The 18,477-nt window shown below is 38.3% G+C and overlaps 1 protein-coding gene across 14 annotated transcripts in view; it reads left to right on the top strand.

Annotated features, from left to right (window-relative positions):
- The window catches only part of stxbp5l (syntaxin binding protein 5L), a 153,470-nt gene extending 135,626 nt beyond the window's left edge, over positions 1-17,844 (top strand). For 9 of the 14 annotated variants that reach the window (XM_058786992.1, XM_058786989.1, XM_058786985.1 and 6 more), the window contains 8 exons: positions 482-664; positions 6,649-6,747; positions 9,360-9,599; positions 9,699-10,062; positions 12,988-13,153; positions 14,645-14,756; positions 15,026-15,246; positions 15,347-17,844. In XM_058786992.1, coding sequence (XP_058642975.1) covers positions 482-664; positions 6,649-6,747; positions 9,360-9,599; positions 9,699-10,062; positions 12,988-13,153; positions 14,645-14,756; positions 15,026-15,246; positions 15,347-15,388 — 1,427 coding nt within the window. In that variant the 3' untranslated portion in view covers positions 15,389-17,844. The remainder of the gene's footprint in view (positions 1-481; positions 665-6,648; positions 6,748-9,359; positions 9,600-9,698; positions 10,063-12,987; positions 13,154-14,644; positions 14,757-15,025; positions 15,247-15,346) is intronic. The other 5 variants (XM_058786993.1, XM_058786991.1, XM_058786986.1 and 2 more) reach the window with 2 other exon arrangements.
- The last annotated feature ends 633 nt before the right edge of the window (positions 17,845-18,477 follow it).

The raw sequence follows: 18,477 nt of genomic DNA, 5'->3' as shown, positions 1-18,477 counted from the left end.
CTTAATTTTTTGAACAGCTACCATTACCTGCAACTTTCCTTTCCTTTTCCATGTTCTTTCTCTTGTCCCTTTTCATGTTTTCTTTTTGTATTTTTACTTCTCTTTACATTTTCCTTTCCTTTTCCTGTTCCTGTTCCTTGTTTATTTTCTTTTTTCTTTTCCCATTTTATTTCCTTTTTTTTTTGCCTTTTTATTTTCATTTTTCATTTCTTTTCTTTCCCCCTTTTTCTTCCCTTTCCTTTCCATTATCCTTCTCCCTTCCCTTTCCATTTTCCTTTTTTCCTTTTCAAATCAGAATGATTTTTTTGGCTGATTAAAGCTGCTATTATATGACTGCTTCCTCTTAATGTTAACGCTTCTCTCTCCTTTGCGGCTGCATTGTTTTCATCCCACTGCCCTCTTCACCACTCTTTCTCTCTCACACACTCTTCTATTTCTAATCTCATTTGGGTTTTTGCTAATGCTATGCCCGTTGTTACAGATCATGTGAATGGACATTGCACTAGCCCCACCTCCCAGCCCTGTCCGACTGGGAGGGCCAGAGTCCCGGGGGGCCCTGAAGGGCCACGCCTTGCCCGCAGGGGGCCCGGCCGACCGCCCTTCCGCAAGGCCCAGTCCGCCGCATGCATGGAGGTCTCTTTGCCTGTGTCCTCCCTCACCGAAGGTGTGTGCTTGTTCTCCAGCTCCTTTATCCCTTTAATCCATTTACCCTTTTTCCCCCTATCCTCCCACTGCCCCATTCCCCTTATGCATGTTTAACTCTCATCAAGGGATACAAGGAGGAGGGTATGGGGTTTTATTGCTATGTTTTCTGACGCTGTGATTTCACTGCCTTTTCTTTGGTTTTATTGTTTTGTTTTCCACTCTTTTGGAGAGATTGGTGATAACTAAAGCCCTATCATGCCACACAGGAAGCATATCCCTTTTCCACTGAGCCGGTGCTTGACCAGGGGATCTGTGGACCTCTTCCAGCACCACCAGAGCCACATTTGAGAGCCGAACAATGCTATAAATGTCCACAAACAAATATGGTGCATTGTGGGCTTTTTTTTCTTGGTTTTAAAGGGATAGTACCCTCAAAAATTAAAATTCTATTATCATTTACTCAGCCTCGTGTTGCTCCAAACCCATTTGACTTTCCTCTGGGGAACCTTAAAGGAGATGACTGACAGCCTCAGTCACTATTTAATTTAATTGCATCATTTTCCCATGCATTAAAAGTCACTAGTGTGGCGATATACACTCAAGATGTGACATACTATGCTTGTGAGGTTTCGTACTCCTTTAAGAATGTTAAGCTGTGGGATGAGGTTGTTTCTCCTTTAAGATATTTACTTTTGCTTTTTGGTCGGAGTCCATTAAAGCGGTTTAACCGGTTCACTGCTTTTCATCCAATTTCCATGTTGCTTGTGTTTGCAATAACACCTACATGTGCTGACTCTGATGCTCTTGAACAACTCCAGAGTTCTTTTTGTTGTTGTTGTGGTTTGACTAGATAATGGCCAACTGAGTCATTCTCAAGATACCAGAGTTTTGGGAACAGCAAGCTGCAGCATGGTTCGCCCAGGCGGAGACACAGTTTGCATGTCGGGGTCACCACATGTAGATATTTATGCTTTTAAATGAACACAGGCATTGTAGAAATTCAATGAAAAACCGTGAACCAGCTGAATCACTGCAATGCACTCCAACCAAAATGCAAGCGTAATATTCTTAAAGGGGAAGCAACCACAACTTGCAAGTTAAGGGTTGCACTTTATTTTGATAGTCCACTTTAGACATTGTACTAACTATAAGTAACTTTGCAACTACATGTCGACTAATTCTCATTCATTTGCAGCTACATGTCTACTAACTCTCAGAGTAGACTGTTAGGCTAGGTTTAGGGCTAGGAGAATAAGTTGACATATACTTGCAAAGTTTCTCATAGTCAGTATATTGTATGTTGTGGACCCATCAAAATAAAGTGTTAGAAGATATAAAGCAGACACTCTACTAATCTAATGACTGCTAGTTGACATGTAGTTGCAAAGTTACTTACTGTTATTAAAATGTCTAAAGTGGACTATCAAAATAAAGTGTTACCAAGTTAAGCACAGTATGTGAATTTTGTCACATCTTTAGGTGTGTGCTGCTACACTGGTGACCGCGGCAGTAATTCTTCCTAACATTTCCTTATGTGTTTCAGGAAAAGATTAAGTCATATAGGTTTGGATTTACAATTTATGTGTAATTATTTAAATCAAAACAGGACCAGACTGGGCTCTGGCACTGGCACCTTGTTGGTGGAAAAGGGGTAAGAGAGTATCTTATGCACCAATTACCATACTGCATTTTTGCTGAAAGTTTGGTGGAAAGTTTTTGTGATCTCATAATAGGTTTGTGTTATAGATTTTAATTAAGCTTAAATCCCATTTATCCTGATTGAAGCCATTATTAGGATGAATGGGATAAACGTTGATGAAATAAGTGTGTTATTTTATTAACCAGCCTTTCAAAAGTCATCAAAAGTAAAACGAAAAGAAAAAGAAATGGCACAAACCTTTCAAAGTGTGACTCACAAAAACGACTTGGCTTTTCAAGCTTTGGGGATCTTCTGTCCCTTTTATGTTTGAGACCATATTTGTGCTTCAAACATGGAGGCTGAGGCAGACACCGCTGTGAGCCTAATTATACTTTTTGTTTTTAATGCATTTAATTACTACCTCTACACACAGTCGTTTGACAGGTGGGTTGATGATGTGAATTAAAAAAAATTAATGTAGGCAGTCTCTTCGCAAGCTTAGGTTGGAGTTTACGCAACGTTTATGGTTGTGGACTTATTTCTCTTCAAGCATCTTTCTTAATGTGAAATGAAATTGCAACGGTTTCCTCTGGATCACTAGAAGGGAATTTACCAAAATGAAACACATGGGCAATCCAATCATCACTATCAACACGACACATTTCTACAAAGCACATAATCAGAATATGTGTGTATGTTCAAATGTTTGTTCATATCACCTCCATATTTAAATGTGCGTGTGTATGAGTGTGTGTTACAAGAGCCCTGCTTTAAAGAGGTCATATCATGAAAAAACAAATATATTTCATTCTAATCTTTCTCTGCCTGCTGCCTCTCATATCCTTGAACCTCAGGATAAAAAAAATATTATTATTATTATTATATTTAGGTCCGTTATGTATGTGGTATGACTGCTTTAACTGTTATCGTGGGCTTGCACACAGCAAACGTGACTTCTGTATGTTTTTATCTCATGTCAATACTTTGTCCTTGTCAGTCATGTATGTCGCTAAAGAAGATGTCTTGTTCATATTAGCGTGATCTGTACAGCAGTAACGCATCACTTAGATCATATCCTCGCTTGGGCACCGACTTCCTGTCATTCACTAATCCAATCGCAGCGATAGGCAGTGTCTCCTCCTGTGCCGTCATCTGTGTCCATAATCCTGTTTACGTGAAGGACGCCAACCAGGACAACCAGCCCAAGTCGAACGGCAACGTACAAATAGTGTCACAGAGTTGATAAGGATTTCACAGTGACTGGATGGTTCCCAGAATGACGTGCTGTGCACTGATATTGCCTTAACCTAATAATCTCTATTTGATTTCATTTTTGAGAAAAAATTGTGATTTCTCACAAGCTAGTAAAACGTCTTCCCGTCACCCCTTTTTCTTTCTTTTTTATTTCCACCTGGGCAGTTTTGAAAGCGCAATATTCATCTCTGAAACTCTTCTGCACAGACTCAGCTTGAATATTTTTAATTGAATAATGTTGTGATATTCAAATGAGTCCACGTCTGTCTAGATATAGACAGGACCATTTTTTTCTCCACACTTGGAAAAGTGTTATTGTCCGTTAGAGGACTGCCTACTGCTTCTTTGGTCTCAACGCGTGGCGTGCGTCCCTATCGCTACAGTAACAGGCATGTGGTGCCGCAGTGGGGTCGCTGGGATAATTAAAGGTCAATTAGCAGCAAGGAGAGCCAGGCCGTCGCTAATGAGACACGCTTACAGGAAGAGAGAGCTGCGGGACGTTGGGATACGTAGTCTCATATAAACAGCATTAAGAATGGAAAGACACACGTACATACTTTATGTAAGCAAAATAAGGACATTTACAGAAATTTGTTACAAGACAATGAATAAGTGGTAGTGGATGGGACTTTCAATCATCCCATTGTCTCCTTGACATCCCATTATCCCATTAAAATCTACTGAGTCACATCCCATTTACCAAAAAGAATCATTCGCTGATTCATTTAGAGCTTTTTCTGCTGGTTACATCATAACGGAAGTATGTGGCGATAAGTGGGCATCTTTTTGTGAGTCAATCATTCAATCACACACTCATTTGATTAGTTTAACAAGAATCATTTGTTAACTTATAATAATTTGTTAAAAGAAAATGTTAGATGCCATATTAAATTTTACATCCCTGTGGGAAAAACCAGCATATGCTGGTTAGGTATGTTTTGAAGCATGGCTGCTGGTTTGAGCTGGTTTAAGCTGGTCAAGTGCTGGTCATGTGCTGGTCCTAAGCCAGTCCTGAGCAGAAGCTAGTTGCTAGGACCATCACATGACCAGCTAAGCACCAGTTTAAACCAGTTCAAGCCAGCAGCCGTTCTTCAAAACATACCCAGGGATGGTTAAAAACAAGGTAGTGAGAGATAGACTACAATTTTTACAATGGCATGCGCTGTATAAAGGTCCTAGATTAAATGTCATTTTCATAAGAGTTTGTGCCTGCTGGATGACTTTTTGAAAGATGTGTAGTCAGCTGAACAATTGGTAAACTGGTAAACAACAGTACAATCCATTGAACACACTGTACTTCCATAATTCACAGCCTTGTTTTCATTGCTGTCAGAAATTAAATATGGTGCTGACTAAGGTCTATAAGACTAAGCAACATTTATGTGTATACACAAACTATAAACACAGAGGATCAGAAAAGTGAATCACCGAGGAACCCACAACAGACAGAAAAAAAATGAATTTCCACAGAATCGTTTGCTTGTCCAACAGAGAGAAGGCGTTATTGCTGTTTCTAATAACAGGTGTGTCATTTGGCTCCCCTGCGGTGATTGACAGTCAGTGACCTCAGCAAAAGAGTCCCAGAGAGAGCGAGAACGAGCGAGCAGATCATTTCTCTCAGCCATCTATATCATGAAATATTCACACTAACAGGCTAACAGGATGGATACGACTAATTATGTTCACAGTTCCCACAGATACAGGTGCCGTCAGTAGAAAAGGTCAATTTTTTCTCACAAACCTACAGTATATGTGATTTCGTGTGTGACCATTTTGCACTGTGTGAGAGTGGATTTGTGGGTTTGTGTTCAGTTTGCTTTGTGTTATATTACTTGGGAAATGAATGCTGTGAGACATCAGAGTCCTGTCTTGGTCAGTGTTAATGAGATAGTTCACCCAAAAATGAATATTCTGTCATTATTTACTCACCTTCATGTGTAAACCCATTGGACTTTATATGTTCTGTGGAACATAAAATAAGATATATTGAAGAATGTTCATGCTGTTTTTTGTGAAAGCACACAGTGATGTCCAAAAAAGTCCCAAAAAAGTCAACGAATCTCCATACAATAAAAGTATTCATACACCTCATATTGTATGTTAAAGTGATGGGTGTCCCATGAGCTATTCATTCATTTTGAAAGACTTTCTTATGGTAAACAGAAGGAAACAAATGATTTGTTCACCTCGCGAGTCTTCTGGTCTTATAGACATTCATTCTTTTGTGATTTGAAAGCCGCATAGGCTATGTAGAGGAAACAGAAATGATTACATGGGTGACAACGATATTTTACTGTGACTGTGATATTTTAGGTTCTGCTTTAGGGCAACAGGCTAGATGAAACAACTCAGACAAGAAGACACATTTAAGTAGTAATTTAATCATTAATCGTTTCTCATAATTTGTCTTTGACCAGTATTATCATGATTTTCTCATTTGGAATCTGGTGAAAGTTGACGCAAGTAGACATGTTGGAGAAATGTGGCTACTGGAAATGTAACATTTGAATTATTTTTAATAACTCTATTCATACGAATGAAATGACTTGAATAAAGATTTGTTCATTTTGCTAAACAAGATTCAAAGATCCTAAAATGATCTGATCTTCCCATCACTAACACACTATTTAACATGTTTTTGAATATTTTGAAGCCAGTATTACAGCTTTGGACCGACATGAGTGTGAGTAAATGATGACAGAAATGTAATTTTTGAGTGAATTGTAGCATTAATTATTGTGATCACAAACGCACACACACACATAGTCAAGAAAGGATTTCATTCCGTCGACGGTTTTACTTTTTATTTAATTTTTTTTTTTAAATTAATCTAATCTACTGAACTGTTGTGGGCAGGTATTGGAAAAAAATATCGACCTGTCAGGATCCTTTTTTCTTTCTTTCCTTCCTTCCTTTTTCTTTCTTGCATATGGGTTTATCTGTTTTCTCTTTCTCTCTTTTTCTGTCGCTCTCTGTACGCCGTGATGTTCTGGTCATGTCTTTTTGGTGTTTTGGTACGTCTGACGTGTTGTGGTTGTGTATGGTTGTATTTACGTGTGTGTGACTGTGACCGTTGGGGTGTCGTGCGTGTGTGTGCGTTCGATGGATAGGTTATCCGTCCCGACGAGCCATGCTGCAGCAGTTACACGGAGTCAGTATGTACTCTCATGATGAGCATCACATCACCACCTACTCCTGGAGCGAGAGAGGTAAGGAGGGGCTTTTTAGGGTCACAAGGACCACTCACCCTGTAGCGTCACGTCTCGCTCCGTCCCGTCCTGTGGCTCATAATTGCTTGGTCAGAACCCCTCTCTCGTCACGTTGAATGATGTTCAGAGTCTCACCTTGCTCTTCATCTTCAGGTTTGGATTTTCACCATAGTTGCTAGCAGCTGAACATTACAATGATGTCTGCTTTGTGTTTCACACCAGCCTCTGTCGATCTGCAGTGTTGTCGGTTTGTAGTCGTCTGTCCATCCCACGCACTGTGACATCTCCGAGACACAGATTAAATCTAGTCCTGGACTACATGTGATAAATAGTTATCCGTCCAAGGCGAGGCTTAACCTGTTTCAGGAAAACACTTTCTGTATGTCAATGTCTAAGAGAGGTCTGATGATTCTGTCAGTATTATCAAGTATTAATGTTGTCATCAATGTAGAGGTGAATGTAGAGGTCAATGCCAAAACCCTAAATACACTACCGATTAAAAGTTTTGGGTCGGTAAGAGCCTCCAATGTCATGGCTGCATTTATTTGATCAAAAATACAATAATATCTGTAATATTGTGTGAAATATAATCATTTTCCATTTATTTGAAATAGACCTTTCACTCTTGATCAATTTAAATATATTTATATAAAAGTATTCATTTCTAAAAAAAAAAAAACTTACTAAGCCAAAATATTTGAACACTAGTGTAAAATGCTGTGTTATTTCAAACCATTCATGTTTTCTTACAATTTGAATTTCTTTCAATTTGAAAAACGTGTTTTTGCTGACCTTTCGAGATGTTTTGAGGCTAAGGGCCAGTTTTACTAAACGGGGGAAATTAGCGCGAGAGCGCAATTTCACAGATGGGTGTGGAAATTTCTGCGGGTGATTTACTAACAACCGCGCAAATGAAAGAACACAGACGACCAACGCAATATACCATATGCAGCGCAAATTAGCTTAGTCGCAAATAAAGAATAAATAAATAAAGAAGCCACAGTACGTTGAAAATAACCGGAGACCCAAAAATTAAGGTTTGCTAGAAGTTTTGATAGACCTGGTATTGCGTGACTCCTAGTTGAGGGTTCAAAGTTGTCTTTTTTTTCCTGAAGCAAATTAAAAATAATATGGCTTGGCATACGATGTTCGGTTATGTATGTGTTCTTCTGGCATTACAAATAAAATTAGGCTAATATGTGTGGAAAAGCTGTTAGTAAAACTGGCCCTAAATGTGATAAATGTAAATGCAATTATTATTAATAATGCTCTTAGCTAGCACATAATTTATAGTCAGTTTTCCTGTGTTTTATGTGAAAATAATCACCAATCATTTTTTTCTTATTTTTTTTAATAAATGTATTATAAATACTACTGGGTGCAGTACCATGTTAATTAATTTACTCATATGTTTGAATATCATGGGAACACATGTAGTAACACTGTTTCCTGAGAATGACCCAGAAGAAGAAGTTTAGTTTTGAAGTAATAATAAATTATAGAGGTCATTATGATATTTGATAAATGGCATATTATAAAATATTGTAACTAATACTTTAGAAACCCACAGATTTTTTGATATACCTATAAACATTATTATTATTGTATATTATATTATATTATATTGTATATTATTATTATTATTGTATCGTATTCTCTCCACAAATTACTTTCCTTTCATCACTACACACACAAACCCATGTTCTGACATTATGACAAATGTCTGTCAGTGTTTCTTATAATGGGTTTATGTTATGAGAATGCAGTACACTTGTTCTGCAGGACAAACAGCATTCTCAATGGAAAACACTACTCAAATTCTAATATAGAATTTTTGTTTCCTTGTAATGCGTGACATAGTACATCGATACTGAATGTCAAATGAGACATGACAATAACAACAACCAATCATATATTATCAAAATACATATTGTATTGCAACAAAAATCTTGCTATTTTTGCTTGGGTTTTTTCCATGACATCCTTCAGAGTAAGATAAGCGGGAGAGAGAGAGTTTAAATAATTGAATGAAGCACAAATCAGGCAAGTCCAGAAGCGTTTTTATGTGTAGGTCTGGCTATATGAACATGCAGTGGATATGAACCTGGAAGCAATCCAAGGTCAAAAGGACAGTAAAGACGGTGAATGGGTTTGAAATTGTGAGAGGGTGTTCTGTGTTTCCTCTGTGCATGTGAATGAAGTCTGTGACATATTTGATCATGTGAACAGGAGAATTTTAAGATGTGTTCACGCGATAGATATGCATGTGCCACCCTGTCCTGTATGTACATTATTTAATGTTTTTAATAACAAATCTAAAAAACATTAGAGTTGTGTTTGCAATTGCACATTTGTATCACTTTATTACTTGGATTCTGGTTGATGTGGTTGGAATGTAATTGTGAACACACATATGGAGTGACTCCACTTTCAATTATTCCACTTTTTAACAGCATAAGGATTCTTCTACCATCTTTTTCTTTTATCCTTTCACTCTCTGCTATTCTTTATCTTTTACTACTCATCCGTCTGCTCTCTATCTTCCATCTTTCTTGACATTTCTCTTCTTCCCCACCCTCTCTTTTTCTCTCCCCTTCTCCGTTCGTTCTCAGAGAGTCGAGAAAACTCGTTCAGCCGGTCACGGAGCTCTAGCGTTTCCAGCATAGACAGAGAGACTAAAGAGGCCGTAACCACCCTGCAGTTTGCAGAGTCGTACGGACGTAAGTCAGACACCCTGCCTACGCCATGCTTGTGGGTGGGCACGAGTCTGGGCCTGGTGCTCATCATCCCAATGTCCATTCCTACGGATGAGCAGGAACGCCAGGAAGACCATGTTACTATGGCCCCCACTGGTATCTCTTGATTTCTTCCTTTTCTAATTTGTGAATGCCCCTGAATGTACAACATTCCTATCCTCATGTTTTTGTTGTCTCTCTGGTTTTCCCTCTCAGGCACAGTGTTAATGCTGAAGGGCTCCATTCTGCGGTTTGCTTTTCTGGACTGTGGAGGTGCTCTTATCAACAGTCCCTATGAGGTGTGGCGGGACCAACATGCCCCCGATGACCCAGATCGACCCCGCAAGAGGAAACTGGTTAACTTCTCGCCCTCGTCTTCTCAAGAGGCCAGTGGAGATGGTCACTTAGCCGTAGTGTGTTCAGAGAGGCAGGCCAAGGTCTTCTTCATGCCCTCCCAGGCCTGTCTATATGTGCATAACATCACTGAGTCGTCCTTCGTGCTGCGGGCTGACGTGGTATCGGTTTGTAACAGCGTTTGTCTGGCCTGCTTCTGCGCCAATGGACACATAATGACTTTGAGGTTTGCATACATTTTTTTTGTCTGTTTGTTTCAAATGGGAAACTGTGATATAGAAAGTAGAGCTCAGGGCTGGTAACCAGATGGTTGCTGGTTCTAGTCCCTCTTGGAAAAACTCCAATTTAAATTTCTAATATCTAAACTAGTGATCATTTACTGACATTAAAACAGAAATTATTAGTACAAATAAATTATTATTAATATTATAAATTAAATATTATTAATATTATTATTATAAATTAAATTATTATTATTACCGGTATTACAAATTCTGGAAATGTTGGCACGTTTTTTAAATTTGAATAAAATGAAAACTAAAAGACTTTCAAATCACATGAGCCAATAGTTTACACACAATAGAACATAGAGAACATAACAAATGTTTAAACTGAGAAATTTTACACTTTTGTCCACTAAAATCCACTACATTTCAAATTTGATGCCTGCTACAGGTCTCCAAAAAGTTGGCACGAAGGCAGCAAAGGGCTGAAAAAGCAAGACATTTTGAAAAGATTCAACTGGGAGAACATCTAGCAACTAATTAAGTTAATTGACATCAGGTCTGTAACATGATTAGCTATAAAAGGGATGTCTTAGAGAAGCAGAGTCTCTCAGAAGTAAATATGGGCAGAGGCTCTCCAATCTGTGAAAAAGTGCGTAAAAAGATTGTGGAATACTTTAAAAACAACATTCCTCAACGTCAAATTGCAAAGGTTTTGCAAATCTCATAATCTACAGTGCAAAGATTCAGAGAAACTGGAGAAATCTCTGTGTATAAGGGACAAGGCTGAAGACCTTTGTTGGATGCCTGTGGTCTTCGGGTCCTCAGACGACACTGCATCACTCATCTGCATGATTCTGTCATTGACATTACTAAATGGGCCCAGGAATACTTCCAGAAACCACTGCCGGTAAACACTGCAGATGTCAACTAAAGCTCTATAATGCAAAAAGGAAGCTATATGTGAACATGGTCAAGAAGTGCCGTCGTGTCCCGTGGGCCAAGGCTCATTTAAAATGGACTGTTTCAAAGTGGAAAAGTGTTCTATGGTCAGACGAGTCCAAATTTGACATTCTTGTTGGAAATCACGGACTCCGTGTCCTCCGGGCTAAAGAGGAGGGAGACCTTCCAGCGTGTTATCAGCGTTCAATTCAAAAGCCAGCATCTCTGATGGTATGGAGGTGCATAAGTGCATACGGTAATAGCAGCTTGCATGTTTTGGAAAGGCACTACAAATGCTGAAAGGTATATAAAGAGCAACATATGCTCCCCTCCAGATGTTGTTTATTTCAGGGAAGGCCGTGTATATTTCAGCAGGACAATGCAAAACCACATACTGCAGCTATTACAACAGCATGGCTTCGTAGTAGAAGAGTTCGGGTGCTGAATTGGCCTGTCTGCAGTCCAGCTTTTTCACCTATAGAGAACATTTGGCGCATCATTAAACGAAAAATACATCAAAGACGACCACAAACTCTTCAGCAGCTGGAAACGTATATCAGGCAAGAATGGGACCAAATTCAAACACCAAAACTCCAGAAACTCATAACCTCGATGCCCAGACGTCTTCAAACTGTTTTGAAAAGAAGAGGAGATGCTACACCATGGTAAACATGCCCCCGTCCCAACTATTTTGAGACCTGTAGCAGGCATCAAATTTGAAGTGAGCTCATTTTGTGCATAAAATTTTAAAATTTCTCAGTTTAAACAGTTGTTATACTATCTATGTTCTATTGTGAATAAAATATTGGCTCATGTGATTTGAAATTCTTTTAGTTTTAATTGTATTAAAATATGTTGGCTTGTAATTACATGTGCACTGTTGATGTCAAAATAGCACTTTTTAGAGCGTAGTGTACTTCATTTTATACGTCACACTTATTGTGTAGTTATAGTAAAGCTAAAATGAAAAAGCTTCAGGTGGCAATTAATATTGCATTAAGAATCCTGCTTAAGTTCCCAAGGTGAATGAGTGCAAGCCAATTATTTATATCTAGTGATGTTCCTACTTTGCATGCCGTTTTAAGAATTATATGTATAGTTTCATGTGTCGATTAAGTGATTCAAGAAATACAATTATAATAGCCTTAAATGATCCCACATTAAGTGATACAAGGTATTCTTCTTTGTTCTGGAAGCACTGAAATTCAAGTTTGTATGTTTTTTCTTAAGTGATTGTTGTATGTGAAAGTATGTTGGTATGTAATTTTCTTCTTCTGTGTATTTTATTTTTATTGTGATATGGACTGAAATAAAGAAATAATAATAATAATAATAATAATTTATTCAAATTTAAAAAAACGTCCCAACATTTCCGGAATTCGGGTTATATTAAAAATGCAAATAATATAGGAAATTTAAGGCAATATTATTATTATTATTATTATATCCAAGTTTTCCTCCCAGTTATGACCATGTAAAACCATTTCTAAAATCTATACAGAAAAAATGCAGACTGTTCATTCTAATTCATTCACACTTTTCTGTACAGAATAATACAAGTGCATTAGCAAGAGATGTGAGCTTTTAAACCCTCCAGAACACCTTAGACTTCCATTATAAATGTATTACTGTAAGCACGTTTGCTTGATGAGTAAACTGAGGTGTCTGTGACAATCGACAGAATTTGACAGGTTCTGTCAATAGAGATTAACTTATATTTAGCCTGGAACATTCCTTTAATACCAGCTCAGAACCTTTTTGGTATCGATTTTTAGCTTAATCCAGATTTCAGAAACCAGTTCAATCTTTCAATAAACTCTAAACCTCTAGTCGGAAGAGCTGAACTGTGCTTTTGTTGGCATTTTAGGTGTGAATTTCTTAATTCTTTGCTATAAATTAAAGTGTTTACACTGCAATTTCCGATACAAAGGATATTGGAATGCAGTTGCCAAGCCTGTTATCTTATATGTGTGTTTGTTTTACAGCCTTCCCAGTTTACGGCCTCTGCTAGATGTCAACTACCTGCCGCTAACGGACATGCGCATTGCTAGAACATTCTGCTTCACGAACGGAGGGCAGGCGCTGTATCTGTGCTCCCCCACAGAGATACAGAGAATCACTTACAGCCAGGAGATGTGTGACAACCTACAGGTGGCTGTGCCTCTGTGTGTGTGCATGTGTGTGTGTGTGTTCAGAAGGACAGTGTGTGTGTGTGTGTGTGTGTGTGTGCGTGTGCGCATGCTGATGGTGGTTATTGAAGTGAAATGTCATGCTTGTCATGGATGCTTTGAGCTCTGCTGAGCTGAGCCCTGCTGCATCTCGGCTGTAATTTCTGCCACACAGGTTGTCATTCTGTCCTTTCCCTCCCTCTGTCGTTCCCTCTCTGTCTGGTTAGGATGGGAATAGCACAATGCCATACTATTCATTCTATTTTTGCAGTATGTACCATGTGCACAGTATGCTAATTTTTTTGTATGCATCCGAACTGAAACATGCGTCACTGTTCAAATGTTTGGGATCGGTAGGATTTTACATTTTTTTCAGTGTTTTTGAAAGAAGTCTCTTGTGCTCACCTTGGCTGCATTTATTACATTAAAAATACAGTAAAATATGTAATATTGTGATTATATTATTACAATTTAATATACCTGTTTACTATTTTAATGTAATTTATTTCTGTGATGGCAAAGCTGACTTTTCAGCAGCCATTACTCTTCAGTCTCTTTAGTCTAGACTTCAAATGTCACATGATCCTAATATGTTGATCATTCTAATATGTTGATTTGGCCCTCAAAATATTTCTTATTAATATCAAAATTGAAACAGCTGTGCTGCTTAATATTTTTGTAGAAACTGTGATACATTTTTTTCAGGATACTTCAAAAGTTCAAAAGAACAGCATTTATTTGAAACATGTTTTGTATGATTATAAATGTTTTACTTACACTTTTGATCATCTTAATATGTGACCCTGGACCACAAAGAAATTCACAAGCTGAATAAATAAGCTTTCCATTGATGTATGGTTTGTTAGGATCGGACAATATTTGGCTGAGATACAACTATTTGAAAATCTGGAATCTGAGGGTGCAAAAAAATCTAAATATTGAGAAAATAGCCTTTGAAGTTGTCCAAATTAAGTTCTTAACAATGCATATTACTAATCAAAAATGAAGTTTTGATATATTTACAGTAGGAAATGTACAAAATATCTTCATGGAACACAATCTTTACTTAATATCCTAATGATTTTTGGCATAAAAGAAAAATCAATAATTTTGATCCATACAATGTATTTTGGCTATTGCTACAAACATACCCCAGCGACTTAAGACTGGTTTTGTGGTCCAGGGTCACATATGTGGATAAATAAAACAAAATCAATTATTTATTTCTTTAAATAATAATTTTACAAATCTTACTGTCCTTTATACAGTTCTTTATAACTGTCTCTGTCAAACAAACAAGAGCAAGAGAGAGGTTGTCTTGTCAAAACTTTCCATTTTACATTGTGAAATGTGTAACTATACTGGCATCTGCTGGTGGAGTTTTGAATCGACTGTCCTGCTATCTCATTCATTCCAACTTTGATACGATTTTGTCTATTTAATGCTTTGATTCACTATTCTTCATTATTTGCAGGAGATGTTAGGGGAGCTCTTTACACCCATCGAGACCCCTGAGGCTCAGAACCGTGGCTTTCTCAAGGGCTTTTTTGGTGGCAACGCCCAAACCTTCGACCGAGAGGAGCTGTGTGAGTGTAGTTATTTATCACTCCTCTCTGTGTGTGTGTGTGTGTGCGTGTGTGTGTGCGTGTGTGTGCGTGTGTGTGTGTGTGTGTGTGTAGGCATATACTCACAGATCCAGACCTATATACTATTCATATTTTGAATTAACTCTTATTTTTATATTTTCCTAATTTATATTTATTTTAATTAGTTAAATTACTTTTCTTTTTTAGTTTTAATTTTAGTTAATAATAACAACACTGCCTTGTTTCGCTTTATCGCTCCTGCTCTGCAGTTGGTGAGGCAGCGGCGGGTAAGGGGTCCCGCAGCCTGGCACAGCACATCCCGGGACAGGGCGGAATGGAGGGCATGAAGGCAGCAGCAGGCGGGGTGGTGGGAGAACTGGCCCGAGCTCGCATTGCCCTGGACGAGAGAGGACAAAGGCTGGGGGAGCTGGAAGAGAGGACCGCCCTGATGATGGCCAGTGCTGACACCTTCTCTAAACACGCTCACGAGGTATGCAGGAGAGCGAAAGAATGAGAAAACGGAAATATAAATACAAATAAATCCTAATGCGCTTACTCAATCTCTTTGTTTTCACTTTCACCCTCCACAGCTGATGCTGAAATGCAAAGACAAGAAGTGGTATCAGTTTTAGAGGATCCTCGGGGAGGGCACATTTCATGCTCGTGCCACAAGAGGGTGCTACTCTGGTACTTGGACTTTCACTCTTTTAAAGAGAGAGAGAGCGAACGAGACGAATGGACCAAGATGGACTTAAGGGCTGTTCAGCTTCTCTTCTGTCTGTGTACAGGATTGTCTTACTCTGATTGGTTAAAAAGGCTAAAACCAGATTACGATATAATGGACATGTGCCATTAGCGTTTAAGAGTAAGAGGGGTTCCATACCCATGTTGTAAATCAGACGACATCTTATTCATGTACAGGGGTGAATCGGGGGCTCCTCACAAGAAGCAAATTGGCTCACACCGTGTAGATACTTGGAAAGTTATGAAATCAACAAGAGTGCATGAAACAAAATGGATGACTTATAAAAACATAAAACTGCCATATTAAAAAGCAGCATGTTACTTTAAAACAAAATGGAAATAAAAGATTAACAAACTTTTATTTAATAACCTAAGCCAATAATAGAAACTATGACAAAAAACTTTATATTTTTTGAAATAGCAAACAAATATATATAAACTAAAAAAAATGTATACCTGCATTGCTATAAGGCCAAAATATTTTTTTTTTTGATGACGCCATACTGTTTCTTTCAGCGATGTATATTTTCAGAATATTTACCACTCTGTCTTGTCATATTTGACGGCAACTTATCCACCCTCTTACTGCGAATCAGGCCGACGGCAGCTCAGTTGGCCACTCCAACAACGTTCAGTCACAAACGCAAACTTTTTCCGTTTTCTTTGCTGCTAGCTCGCAAAAAGCACCACAAACAACTTTTTAATCCGTCTTCAAAAAGTACTTCACCCTCTCCTAGAGACGTATGACGTGACATGGTTTTAGAAGTGTGAGTAGTAAAATGTATTTGGCGCCACGTGAAGAGTGTGTGTCTGTGAGGTCCTTTTCGAGCGTGTTTCTCATATGTAATACTTAACGTGCCATATTCTAGATGGGTGAAGTATCTTTAACTGTAAACTAGCGATGAATTAACTCGTCTGTGGTTGATTTTCTGGGCTCTTGTAGATAAGACAAGCCAGCCAAACTCAGACAGAACGGTTGGCTCTTCATGCGTGTCTGTGGAAGTACAAATACAGTCTGATTTGTTTTCTATTTCGTCATGATGTTCATTTTATTTTAAAAGATCAATTTCAGCTGGCCTGTTATTTCGTTTCTAGTCTCTTCAGTTGCCTCAGGGCACGTGTAACAAAAATTGTGCGTTGTTTTGTACCTCACTGAGGACAACGAGTGAGTGATCTTCATTTTCTCTGCCAAAGTTTGAATGCATCACGGAATGATTTCCCTCACATTCCAGTAACGTTACAAGGGACAACTTTCGTTCGTTCGTTTCTTCTTCTTTTTTTCCCTTTAATATAACGTCAAAACGATGTTTTCTACCTTACTACTGTTAGTGTCAGACGATTGTTCGCTTGTGTCTTCTGGTTGTCAATTGACTGTGGAAATGGTGTTTAGACTGATCAGATGAATATTCATGTTTTTTTGAATATGTGTCTGGAAAGATCAAATCGAGCGAGCCGCTCCGCGGTTCGCGCGTGAATTAGTGTTACATGTAAGCTAAATCTTCCAGAATCGTATTTGAGACTCATGTTGTGTTTCTATGATTTGTCCTCTGATGACCTCTGACCTTCTAGTGCTTTACTGTAACAATCTCAGCATATCTTCCGTAGTCCATGCCTCTGCCCATTTGGCTTTGTATATACAAGCTGCTACTCAGTAACGTAGATGTTGTGCATTGAAATACGAACTCAAGGCTCATGAGAATACACATCATCAACCATTAGTCAAACTTGGGCTCTTACGCAATATTACTTTTTTCCTTATGCTTTTATGTTGAAATAATAGCTCATGATTAAGGAAGCATGTGTGGAGATTTGGACTCAAGAAGACACTCAAGACTCTAAGATGCCAAAACCATGTAAAGGTGGTCTCTGCTGAAGAATCCTGTGGGTTTTAGTTCATGTTCACCATTACATTTGTTTCAACTGATGCTCCAATAATTCCTCTTCAGTGTCAAAATAAGTAAAAACTGACTCTCACAGACAGGGTGTTTTGTTTGTATGTTCTCAGTTTTTATATGAAAATGTACAGTTCAACCTGGAGGAGAGCGACATGGTCATTGAACTAAATTATGTGATTTGGATATTCCTCTGTGAATGTCGTACCTGTTTAAAGATGGTACCGTGTCTGATATTCTGACTGAAGTTCTGTAGGTCTAACTGTAGTTTCCTCCACCCCAACTCCTGGTCCTCTGATACCTTCAGAGAAGGCAGCAACGTCGGTCTTGTTTAAATGGATAATGCCACCTTTCGTTCTTATCGATATTCTAGTAGTGTTATAGAGGTTATTGAAAATCAAATGGAAAAATATGTTGATGCAAATCAAATTGAAATAAACAATTATTGATGTACACAACATCATAAGACTGGTTTGTCTCTGTAATGTGATGGGCTAGTACGATGTCAACCAAGATCAACCCTACAGTGCCAAGTACACACAAGAACTAAATGTGTATTCTTAAATAGATCAAAGAAGACTGCTTAGTTTCATATGCAAATATACATATATGAATAGATACGTATTGGCCTGTAAATGACAACAACTGTGTTTTCCCCCATCTATTAACATTTATACCTCATGTTATGGGGTATAAACACATTTAAATTCATTTGTATTTATTTTAAACTGAAAAAACTCATATTTTTGTTACTCAGCCAATGTTCGTGGGTCTGGTGGACCCGCTGCAGTTTTGGGTTTTTAATTCAACACAATCAAAAATATGTTAAAATACTCAACAGATGTTTACTTCATCCCAATTACAAGCAATACAAATAGCAGATATGGTCAAAATTTGCCCTTTACCTTTGTTAGATCACATTTATGAATTAAAGTGCTACAACCTTGAGCGGGAATGGCAGGGGCAGAAACACGTAACTTACACTCACATTCTTAGACTCTCTCTCTCTCTCTCTCACACACACACACACACACACACACACACACACACAGCAGGCCCAGACAGGAGGATGACAGAGTGAAGGT

The sequence above is a fragment of the Onychostoma macrolepis genome, chromosome 09 (genome assembly GCF_012432095.1).
Source record: "Onychostoma macrolepis isolate SWU-2019 chromosome 09, ASM1243209v1, whole genome shotgun sequence".
NCBI lineage: Eukaryota > Metazoa > Chordata > Actinopteri > Cypriniformes > Cyprinidae > Onychostoma > Onychostoma macrolepis.
Note: the sequence above shows the minus strand (reverse complement) of the source record. Positions and strands in the feature narration are given on the sequence as shown.